Source organism: Vollenhovia emeryi, unplaced genomic scaffold (genome assembly GCF_000949405.1).
Source record: "Vollenhovia emeryi isolate VEMERY1.0 unplaced genomic scaffold, V.emery_V1.0 DF939274.1, whole genome shotgun sequence".
NCBI classification, from domain to species: Eukaryota; Metazoa; Arthropoda; class Insecta; order Hymenoptera; family Formicidae; genus Vollenhovia; species Vollenhovia emeryi.
In genome coordinates, this window is record NW_011967092.1 from 206203 (window position 1) to 218637 (window position 12435).

Consider the following 12435-nt stretch of genomic DNA (forward strand, 5'->3'; position numbering starts at 1 on the left):
TCAAGGCTACTCGCTCACCAATGTCGACATGTCGAGCTTCCAGGGCGTCGATTGGGGATCTATGTATGGGATGGGAATGTACGTTTAAGAATGAGATACATATATGATACCGCACGCTCCCGCTCTCTGATCTCTTGGATCCGATGGGTCCTCTTTGGGGAAGAGGTCATCTTCCCCGTGTACGATACGATAGAATATTCCTTCTCCGAGGTTGGTCGTGGCGCGAACCCGCCTTTCGACTCCTGTTCGGGGATTTAGTGTCTCGGGAAACGGCCCACCGCTTGCGCTAAAACTACGAAATGATAATACTCAACCAAGAGATGACTTCCGTTGACGCTTCTGATCGCCGTTTTATCCGTCGTTCTCTTATCTCGCCGAGAAATGAAGGAGAAGTGGATTTTTCGATACTTTTATCATGGAATGGCATCGCGGCAAGCGGATAGAGCGAATGGGATCCAGTGAAGAAGGCTGAAATTTCAATCAATTCGCGCTCAAGCGAGGAATGAGTAAGGACGAGAGCAAAGATTATCAGGAAAACGAACCATCTCCAACGTACGGAAAGTCAGCGAATAGATGAGCACATACGAAGAAAGAGGATTGGAATTATCCGCGTAATCATATATGGTGTTTCCTTGAAAGTGGAAATCATATTTGGACCAACATATTTTGCGTTCAATTTTCATAATGCATTACTTAATTTATTTGTGAGCCAGCGAAACTAGTTAGGTGTTACACATTACACATATGTATGTTAGTTATTTCGAATCCCTCGTCTTTCGCGCGACTCGTATTATTTTTCACGATCGCAAGTCACTGCTTTTCAACACACACACACACACACACACACACACACACACCACACACACACACACACACACACACACACACACACACACACACACACACACACACACACACACACTTTGGTTCCTATTTAGATTAGCGCGTACGTATTAGAGTCAAAAGCGCGTGCGGAGCCGCGCGTTTCACCCACGTCGCACCGCGCCCATTACGTTAATCATCGATTAATTAACGCGATCCATTAGCGGTACTCATTTTACGGCGTTCGCGGCAGCCTCGGGTCTCCCGAATGTTCCCAACGGTTGTTCGACCACGAAGCAATAAAAGGAAGAAAACCGAGAAACAGTGGACGCCTCACTCGGTCAGGGAAGAACACTAAATAAATCGCTTCCCTCCTTATTTTTGTTCTCGCATCTTCTTGCGCGTCCCTCTTTATTTTCCCACGGTATCGCGATCTTTCATTTACATACACGTGTATACCCCGTCAACCCCGATCGCGTTATCTTCGCCGGAGTTCAGCGGAAGCACGCAATGCGTCGGACAAGGCACTCTCGCCGCAATGTCGCGGATGATAAAGCGCGACGATTTTCCGCATCTGATTGCTGGCATTTTTCAACGAAAACCAGTCGCGTTCAGACTCTTGCCGTTAGCGCGACTCAAATTGCGAGGGGTTAGTACTAGAGAAAAAAAACCACGAGTCGCATTCGCAATGCCAAGTGCCAAACGAACAAGTCGAAGGGAGACCCATCCACTTGAGGCGGCCAAGTGCGTAACTCGCGTTCCCGAGCAACAAGCCCTGCGAGCTCTCTTTCTCTGCCGATTCTCGTCTTTTTCCGGGATCCGAGCGGCAATGACGACGAGGACGACGACGACGACGACGACGACAACTTGACAACTCGACAGGACGGACTCTTTTTCAGTCTCTCTCTTCGTCGCTATTGGGTGCTTCCGCTCCTCGCTGTCGGCGGAGTCTCACGTCTTTTCGCCTTTCCAGAGGCAACAGGTCAATATACACAATCTACTTTGCGCGAGCGGGCAGACCTTCCCGACGTTACATACGTACGACACACACGAGCAGTAAAAACATACGAGGGACACGTATATAACTATATATAATGTATAGGTATACATATACAATACACACGTATATACACATACATATATATATATACATATATATATTTTTCTTCAAATAATGGAAGACAATATTTCTCCGCTCTCCATCGCGTTAAATAAGGATAAGGATAAGACTATAGCGGTATCGCGAGTATAATTCGAGTGATTCAAATCGCGTTAACGTTTAAGCAAGACTTTTAGTGACTTGCGAGTATAATCCGCGCACGATAAGACGCGCGTATAGCCGTTAAGACAGTATCACACCCGCGACATCACAATGCCGCACGCGATCGGCGTAAACTTAATGAGCTCCTAAGAGAGTAAGAGATGGCGAGTCGAGTTCTACTTAAGTAGGCTTAAGCGGGTAGTATTATTGATAGCGGATATAGATATTTAGAGAGAGAGAGAGAGAGAGAGAGAGAGAGAGAGAGAGAGAGAGAGAGAGAGAGAGAAGAGCGAGTGTAAGAATAAGGAAAGTGCGGGGGCCCCCTCCCTCGGATGGGGTGGCTTCAGCGTGCGCGTGCGCGCGAAAGAGAGAGAAAGTGAGAGACAGATACTTAAGAGATATTATTACGCATCTTTATAAAATATACTTAAGAGTTCGTGCGACTGCGTTTTGCGAGAGACGGGAACTCGAGATTGAGATTAGCTCACGTAACTCAAGCGATAATTTAGATTTAAGACTTGAAGACCGCGTAAGTAAGGAATTTGTGAGAAGTATTATAGAAGGATATTCGTTAAGGAATTTGCGGAGAGGAAGGGATATTTAATTTATATATGTTTGTTCTCTTGTAAAACACGCTCCGAGATCGACTCGACGGCGGCGGGCATACGATTGGTTACTTTCGTGAGGATACCCGTTTGTGTCTTGCCGGATTCGCGTGTGAAAGGAAAAGACGAGAATACGCTGAGAGCCGCGTGTCCTTCGAAAATATCCTTTCGAATCGATACTTATAATTGCCATTCTTTTCTTTGTTCCATTATTAAATTATTTGCCAAAGCACTAACGTTGCAAATTGTCGTTTCGCATTTTAGTCTGTAAGTTTTGAATCGTTCGACGCGACCGTATGACATAACCGCGCGATATTCACTTAATTTATTTTTGTTTACTCTCTATCGTCTTGCCTTTTGTTTTGTATTATTAGTAGTAATTATTCGTTGTAAGTGTTAAGTGCATGCGTCAATTTGTCGCCCAAATGATCTCACGTCGAGCGATGCCGACGAACCCTGAATATCCGCGCGAATTTCGACGGTGTCTCTTTTTGATCGGAGGTGATCGGCAGTAGTGATGCCAGAAGTTAAACGCGGCCCCGCTGGACGCGGGATGGAGGGGATACTTGACAAAGAAGAGCCTGGGTCTGTACGCTTTCAGCGCCAATCAGCGTCGCGCTAAACGTCCCCCGAATCTCGTGTCCGACGGGGCCGCGTCTCGTTTCTGGCATCGCTGATCGGAGGCGGATCGCCGTCGGCGAGGGCGAACGCGGGGCGTTCTTGATGAGGAATATCACGTGAGGGATATGAGGAATTTCGAGCAATAAGCGATTGACTCAAACTTTAAACTGCGCTAGATTATTACGAGTATTACAATAACGATAATACAAAACGGCGCTTGTTTGCGCGCGCGTGTAATCGATATAGAGGGATAATCCTTAGGTATTTACACAAACGAATACTCGATGCGAAAGGATTTGGATAACAATAAACGTTCGGAGCAAACGATAGAGCATCTTAGGAGAGCGAGGGAAGGAACGAGCGGATGTGAGAGTTCAGAAGGACCCGTTCCTTCCGATCACACAAGTAATATTCTCTAGTGATACTTTACTATACATATAAATATATGAGAAAAAAAATATAATTATATACACACATCGTGACGCGTTAAGGATAACAAAACTCGCGAGTGATATTTATGACATATTAAGGGGATATTATAAAAGTAAGAGCGAACGTAGAAGAGAGAAGTGTGAGAGAACGAGCGAGCGAGTGTCATGTTAAATGCACGTTAGGGTGAAACGGACGAAACGAAACGTGACGAATGGTGACAAGGAAGGTGACGGATGAGCGCGAGATGCGACGCGACGGAGTGAGCGAGGATCAGCTGAGAGGCGTACGTCTCGTTCCAGTTCCCATTCTTAGCGACTCCGCGTGCTCGTGCGCGATTAAGGGGATGCTGGTGTGATTCTGCACTTTCGCACCTTTTGCACTTAAAACTGTCTGTTTCGTGGAAAGATTTGTGTGATGCACAAATTAAATGGCACGTGTACAGATGATCGAAAGCAGCTTGCTATTCCGGCCAAGTTAAAGAACAATATGACATCACTGAAACTAAGTTTGTAAGTCTAATAAAAAATAATAGTGAGCAACACACATACTACATGTACTGTATGTATGTGTTGCTCACTATTATTTCTTATTAGACTTACAAACTTAGTTTCAATGATGCCATATTGTTCTTTCATTTGGCCGGAATAGCGAGCTGCTTTCGATCTGTACAGGTAAGCCATTTAATTTGTATATTACACAAATGTTTCCGCGAATTGACAGTTTTTAGGTTAGAAAGGTGCAAAAGTGCAGAATCACTCCAGCATCCCCTTAATGCGCGTATTTAACGAGCCTCCCGTCCCGAACAACCCCGCGATATCGGCGCGAACACTCTAGCTCTCGTTTCTGCCCCGCCATCGATCCATCTACCTCTCTTCAGCTTCTCTCTCTCTCTCTCTCCCCTTCATTCTCTCTTTTCTCACTCGAGGAAATTTCTGCGCAAAAAAGAAAACTAAATTAATTAGGACCGGGGATATTTGCTCTAACATTTTCTCGGTGGCGTTTCCACGAAGGGGGAGAGAGAGAGAAAGAGAGAGGGGGAGGGAAAGGGAGAGAGGGCGCGCTATTCGGGAGTTGTTCAGGAGGGATGTGTTTCTCGGGCTGAACCAGTGTCGTCGGAGCGTCTCGGAGCCTTTATCGATGTATTTATTTCAAAGTTGCCTTCTGGAAGTACAGAAATCCTGAGACGGGCGCTCGACGATGCCGCTTCGCGCGTTTTCGCGCGGCAATCGCTTTTCGGAACGCGAAGACTCGGGGATTGGGACCGGGGCGTAGTTTCGGTGAGTTCAATTTTCGACGCGGAAACAAAAAGATTTCCTTCCATCTCGTTTCCGCCTCTTCTCTGCCACGAGCAAACGTCGAAATTCTCACGTGACCATTCCCGACCATCGGAAACGGTTCTCGCCGAAATTTCTCTATTGCTCTTTCACTCCCTGATCGATAACGAAACACTTCGCCTAGTTTCTATACGTTCTATATACGGGTCGAAACAAGCCTCAAAATCGTCTCGGGGAAGTGAAGTTTCCGGACGGATCGCGTCGTCGAGACTGCAAATCGGGACTGTCTCGAGTGAAAATTTGGCGATGCGATATTAACGATGCGCGGTTGTAGTATTCCTCTCGGTACGAGACGAAGAGGGAGCGGAAAAATTTCACGTCGAATTTCAGCAATAAATTTAGCTGTACAGAGCGCGGGTCGTTTATCCGCGTCGCGAAGCGTTACTTGACGTTTCTCTGAACTATCATTTCGGAAATGTCTTATCGCGATGTCGTGTATCGCCTCGACGAGAGACGTGACGATTTTACCGAGAACCGTGACAATTTTGCAATTTCTAGCGGAGCATTATGAGCTGTAACGGGGAACTCTTGATCCTACTCGATGTCGCGTTCGATAATTCGAAAAAGCAAAAAGTAATGTTACACGATGTGCAATGAGTGCGTTCCGGTAAGACACAGCTACTACAGCGCTACGGTAGCGCTACACGAGTGCGGCACAACTTAGGCACAACTGTAGCGGAACTTCTTCCTCTTCATTGTGGCTTTCATCTGATGAATTACCGAACAATATGTCATTTATGAGCGAATCTTCAATATTTTCCATTCTATTCGTTTCATTTAATTGGTAAATGCGACTCTTGCAGTTAAAATACAATTTTGAGGTTATGCATGCTAATATAAGTAATGGCGCCGCTACAATTGTAGCAAAAAAGCTGTGGCGCTACGGTAGCAGTGTCTTGCCGGAACGCACTCAATGTCGATTCATTACGCCACACGAACCCATCATCGCACTCTGAACATGCAATATAGCTCCATTATAGCTCATGAAACGTGTAATTATCACGTTGTATTGTAAAATCGTTAAGACGCGCGACGAGGAAATCAAGGGCTTCGAGCTTTAGACACGAGATCGATAACAACCGAAGCAATTATCCTTCCTCGCATTTTCTCTCGTTCTAATTCAGTTAAATCTGCGAGCGATCGTGTGATGTAAATTAAAACAAAATGCGTCGATGCCCCTGTAAAGAGTTGAGAAATCACGGTCGCTGATACTCGTCCCGCGTAAGGTAGAGTCATCGTGCCTGACATTGCCGATTTTTGCAATTGTGCGAAACGGTGAACTCGTCACCGTCTACGACGGAAGGGGAGCACCATAAATACATATTCGTGCGGCGAGACTCGACATCGTTATCGGATGATCGAACCTTGCCTTGTCTGGTGTTTATCTACGATCTAATAGCTGCTCAGTGACAAAAGGATAAAACATCTCGTCATCATCGAGAAAAATGTCACCACGGCGAAAGCCACCTCTCTTTCCAGATCAGCAAGTCCTCCTTTCCCCTCCCCTCAATTTCTCCTGGTTTGTCCCAGTTCCGTAAACCCCTTAGTATATACATATATACATACATCTATATATATATTTATATTTGTATCTCAGTCTGATAATTATGTATCTTATATTGCGAATGTTGATATAGTAATTATTAGCGTAGCTAGTATTTTTTGATAAGCGCTAACCACCACTAGTTGTGTATGAAAGTAGGTGAAGCATGCTGGTTGAAATATTTCTCCTCCTATAACAATATCGTCATCCACCCCATTTTTTTCAGCCCTCCGAACCACCTTCCCACTCGTCTTCCGCTTTTCTTATCACGGTTCGCTTGCGATTACCGCTTTCCCATCGGCACGAACGTCATTGCTCGAGCATTCTCAAGAGGGATAAAATGATAGAATGGAAAGAGATAATAGATTCTAACTGCCAGTGTACCATACCTGGGGTACGCTCTCGGGTACTTGGGCTTCGCAGCCGCGCGATCCTTTAACGACCTTTGGTCGCTGCGTCACTTTATCGATAAATCGCGATCTTCTCGCTTAATCACGTTCATATCACGATTACGGTAACCCCGGCAATCAAATATCACGTTCTTAATTCTACCTTCTGCTTATAGCTTTCTCGCTCGGGATTCATTAGGTTAACATCGCTCGACGAGAGATTAACGAGAGATAATTGGAAAACGAGGTCGGCGCGATACGACCGTTCGATTGTTAACAAGAACCGGTGATCTCCCGGAGACTAGCCTTTTTTTTTTTTACTTTTGCCCTGTCCCCCCATCCCGCCCGATTACCTCGATCCAAACCACTTCCGCCTGACTGTGAGAAACGTTCAGACGAGAAGCACTCGCGAGCGAAAGCTGTCGTTTCGGATTTCTTACGAAAGGTATCGATAATAATCCGAAAGGAAGGTTAAAAAATCTGAGGGAGGAGAAAGAGAGAGGGCAGGGAACGAAACCAAACTGTGTAATATAGATTACGATACACACGCAGAGCTCCTCCCACGACTAATTGCGTAAGCGCTGATATTCGATACTCGAATCGTATTACTATTACTCATTATCATTATTACCGCCATTATGATTATTATTACTATTTGATGATAATTATTATTACGCATCAGCATCATTATTATGCTTGTCATTACTTATTATTATTATTATTAGCTTATATAAATGCAAAGTACACTCTCGTATTACGTTACTGTGACACGCTTAATCGTACGCGCGAGTGTGAGCATCGCGCGCTGTGTGTACGTCCGAGTTGCAGTTTTCTCAAACGTCCTCCTTCGATCCGGTTCCCCGGTCCGGCAGTTTTCCTCCCACCCCCACCCCCCACCCCCTCCCTCTTTTCGCGCGTTCCCTCATTATTATTCGTCGCTACATTCCTATAGTGTGCCAGTCACGTACGTGCCATAAAGGGGACGAGTATCAGGTCCGTTAATAGACGCGCCGCGACGCGCGTAACCGATTTGACCGTCGATTGCTTCCTGAAAAGAAGACGAGAGAGAGGGAGAAGAGAAAAAGAAACGTCGCGGAAGAAAGAAATCCGAGGGGGTGCGCGAGAGGGAGATTCGCCATGTAAAGTCACTACCCGGGGTGGGGAACGATCGATGACGGGGACTCGCACACGACTCTTGCGTCCGCGCCTCCCCCCTCCCCCTCCCCCTCCCCCTCTCGTATCCTGTCGCCGGGGTAGCGACTCGAAATTCGAGAAGACGTTTGTGCTCTCCTCGTTTCTCCATCTCTTTCTTTTCTTCTCTCCCCCTCCTCCCCAGATCGGTTCAGTCGTTAGCGATGCGTATGGAAGCCGATGTGGGAAAAAAACGCATTCGACTCTCCGATTTAATTCGCGTCTCTATTTTGTTTGCCCTCGTTTCTCTTTCCGCTTTGCTTGATTCGTTTGTTTTGACTTTTCCGACACGTTGTCTCGTTCTGATGAAAAAGAAAAAAACGCCGACGAATCATCCAGCGACAATTTTCATATTTGCGTTAGAACAGCACGCGCGCGATAAACACGCGTGTACCAACGAAAAATACACACACGCACACACAGACACAGGCACAGATACACACACATGCAATATATACACACGTGCGCGACATACAAAGCAGGAAAATATACGCTATTAACGCAAGAGTACGCTCGATGGCGCACGCCAAGAACAACACACGAACGAAAACGTAACGTAAAAATAGTATAGGTTGATGCCTAGAAAAATTGCCAATAAAGTAGTCGTTTAAAACTTGTAGCTAACCTCTATTTGTGTATATCTTTCCTTTTTGTATTTTCTCACTCAGCCCCCTACCCATCCCCCCTCCTCGTCCTCTATATATAGTTATAGATTTCCCCAGGAACTCTCTTTCGCTCCACATTTACGGTCCATCTCTTGTTTATCTATTATTGACAAAAATCCTCGTGTGTCCTGCCTAACTTGCTGGCAAAAAGTAATTACGTTGGTGCTGTATATACTCGATTATCCTATCTACTTATTGTGTACGTTTATTTGTTTCTTCCTATGTATCTTCTTAATTAATATATATGTATACACATAGTTACGTCTTTTACACAATATATGTATATATATGTATAAAATATATCAACAATATATTGTATATATTGTACAAAAGACGTACATATGTAGCGTACTTATACATCGTATAATCGGCCTTCTTTTTACCACTCCTCGTAATAATAATCAGTTTTTTTTTTACTTTTTATCACTAACGCTCGATCAAGCGTCTGTGTTTTGCGTCCCGATAGAACACGCGGCGTCGTGCGCCCCGCGGAGGTGGCAACTCGCTAATTGGCAAATTAATATTAAATTGTAATTAGTCTCGTTAACCCCGCTGGGCGCTCGTTCCGAGCCGCTCTCTGGTTGGTCCAAATTCCCGTGGCTCATTCCGTGCGCATTCTCACGGAGAAAAGAAACAAGTAAGATAAGGATATCAAAAGTGTTGGAAATCTGAAATCACGAGATATGAGACAGTAGTGGTTCACCCGAGTTTCGTAAAGACGAAGATTTTGCACGACGAACTGTTACTACGAAAGTGATTCTTTTAAAGGTACATAAAAATGATACGAGGTTAATGATAATGAATTTTTTAACTACTTTTAATTTGCTCAAAAAGATTTGTAGTTGATTATGCAATTTATACAAATTCTTTACAAGATTTCCTGTAACATTAATTCCCACATTCGAATGAAATTTTTCCAACGAACGTTACAGAATTCTTTTACAGCGAAGAATTTCCGCTGTATCTTGTATTTTATAGTTTCGATCAACCTGCCATTATGCGATCGATGTTCCATCACCGAAATAGTAATATAAATTTGTACGCGGTCCCTAGTGACGATGTAAAATTCATTTAATCGCGCAGCTGAATTTATCATCGAGCGGCGTTATACCTCTGAGATATTGGACTACCGCCGAGGGTATCCTGGATTTTCGATCGTGACTTCTTCTTTCGGAGTTTGTGCTCTCTAGAATATACGAGAAAAATCAAAAACCCGGGCGGATCTCGTAAAGAAGAATATTACATTTACTTCGGAACGCCAGCCGACTTTCAACTTTGGTATCACTTGTTGCTCTATTTGCTGCTCCATGTGTAAAGAGGATTACTGACGTGCACGCTATACAGCGTGCGCCAAAATCACTCTGATGTCTCTCAAGACTTCTTTTACGTTGGCGTCGAATCGTCCTTTATCGCACCTTCTCAATTTTCAAGGTTGCGTGTCTTCGTTACGAAGCTTCGAATTGAGATTTTGTCAAATTCAACATGAGATTAACCGAATTATGATTCATTTATGTCTCTCCTACTTAATTCGTTAGGAGCTATTAAAAAAAGGATTATTTAGAAATTTAAAATATTATATCTCTACTTTTCGTTTAAATAAATCTAAAAAATTGCCCTTATATACAGGGTGTCTGATATAAGAGGACCCCAACGAAAAATGGTGGTAGATTGGGTCAGACTAAAAAGGAAAGTCATGTACCATTTTACAAAATTCGTAATAGTTATCGAATCATTTATTGAAACGTCTGAGCGAATGAGCGCGTAGAGAGCGGTAGGCCGGCCTCGGAAGGCGTGTCAGATAGCTTTAATTATCAGATCTAGCAACGGTGAGCAAGAGGTGGAGCGACGCACGACGTGTTTACGTCCCATGTCGCTCACCGCTCGTGCCCGCCCCTCGCACGTCTTCCGAGCCCGGCCTTCGCTTTCCACGCGCTCATTCGCTCAGACGTTTCAATAAATAATGCGATAACTATTGCGAATTTTGTAAAATGACACATAACTTTTCTTCTCAGTCTGATCTAATCTACCACCACTTTCGTAGGGGTTCTCTTGCGTCGGACACCCTGTGCAAAGGATTTTCAAGATTCTTTCTACGAGCGAGAAAGTCGTCCAATGATTTTGGAACGTTTTGCATATGTCGATTCTGTACGGAACCACCGTGAGCGATAACGATTAAAGATACTGGATCGAGATAAAAAAGAAAGAGTATTCGAAATCTTTTCCACGCCCGTTTCGGCCAGCCAGAGAATAGCGCGCTTTTTTTTTCTTTAGATAGCCATCTTGATCATTGTTCCTCTATCACCCCTGACGCTTCTTAAGTGGTTTAAAACAGTCGGCGAATTTGTTGTAGCGCATGCATCTTAGCTAGACCACCTCTGGCGCACTCTAACCGGCAAGTAAGAGTATATCTCGACGTATTTAATTGACACTCCTCCTTCATTATCTATCTCCCGTTAGTCCCCACGTTAAATTTACGCAGTTAATACTTATTCATCTCAATCTTTCGTAAAAGAGTTACGTCGATTAAGAGAAAGGTAACTGCTCTCTCTATTACTGAGTAACGATATAGCTGCAAGCAGACATCGCTAATTGCTCATTTCTTTAAATCTTGCATAATATGTCAATAGCAAAAAAGAGTTAATAAAAGCCAAGTATGTAATAATATGCGGTTGGTGCGTTAACATTTAAGCTTAATATATGTATACATACGGTTGTCATTACATAACTGTAAAAATTGAATTAAATCTACAATTGTGTAATCGCCAAGAATAAAGTATTAATAAAGCTTCATTAACAGAAATCGGGTGGATAAATGAATATGTGATAAGCACGGAATTGAAATTTTAGATGAAAGTGAATATAAATAAACCCACTTCCGTTATAAAAATAACATAATGCGATTGCACAATCCCATTGCTTTTAATTTTGTACATTCGATATAAGCGCGTAGAGAAATACAGTAAAAATTCGATTTTCTGCCTGCAGCTATATACGCGTTCCTCGTATTGTCCTCCGTCCTACTTTTCGTACCACCTCTTTTTCCCCCTCTCCTATTTTCTGCCCTAAATGCGTATCCAATTTCTCCCCTTAACGAGGACAGATAATACATATCCATAGCCGGACGACATAGCGCGTACAGTTTTGCTACTTCATATCGAAGTAGATGTGTGTTCTACTAGCTTTTGGAGGCGCGTAGGCGTATTTTTTGTCATGTGAAAACGAAACCACATCTTATCCCACTTCGGAACATTACTGATTCCTATCTACGCTCGATCAGGAAAGCCGTTGTTAACGATGAGCGCCTTTTTTTTCTTCGCAATACCCGATGTGGCATTTAAGCATTAATTTGTTTTTTCACGTTTCGATGTAAACTCTTTGAAAATTTCTTCACTTCTCGTACAGATTCACTGTTAATTTTACGCCCGATTTTCAACGAAATATTTATCATGTTTATGACAAGAGTAAGACTTTTCCTTCTTCACGCCATTCGAGAAACGGAGCAGCTGTTTATGCTGGAAATAATTGTAATCTTTGTTGTAACGGCGAAATCGAGAAGAGCAGCGGATATAAAT

At 43.8% G+C, this 12435-nt stretch overlaps 1 protein-coding gene across 1 annotated transcript in view; it reads left to right on the forward strand.

The window, feature by feature from the left end:
• The window catches only part of LOC105559417 (RNA-binding protein Musashi homolog Rbp6), a 113764-nt gene extending 109654 nt beyond the window's left edge, over window positions 1–4110 (forward strand). The window contains exon 6 of the mRNA XM_012007676.1: window positions 2–4110. Within this exon, the coding sequence (XP_011863066.1) occupies window positions 2–88 (87 nt within the window). The 3' untranslated portion in view covers window positions 89–4110. The remainder of the gene's footprint in view (window position 1) is intronic.
• Window positions 4111–12435: the final 8325 nt, after the last annotated feature.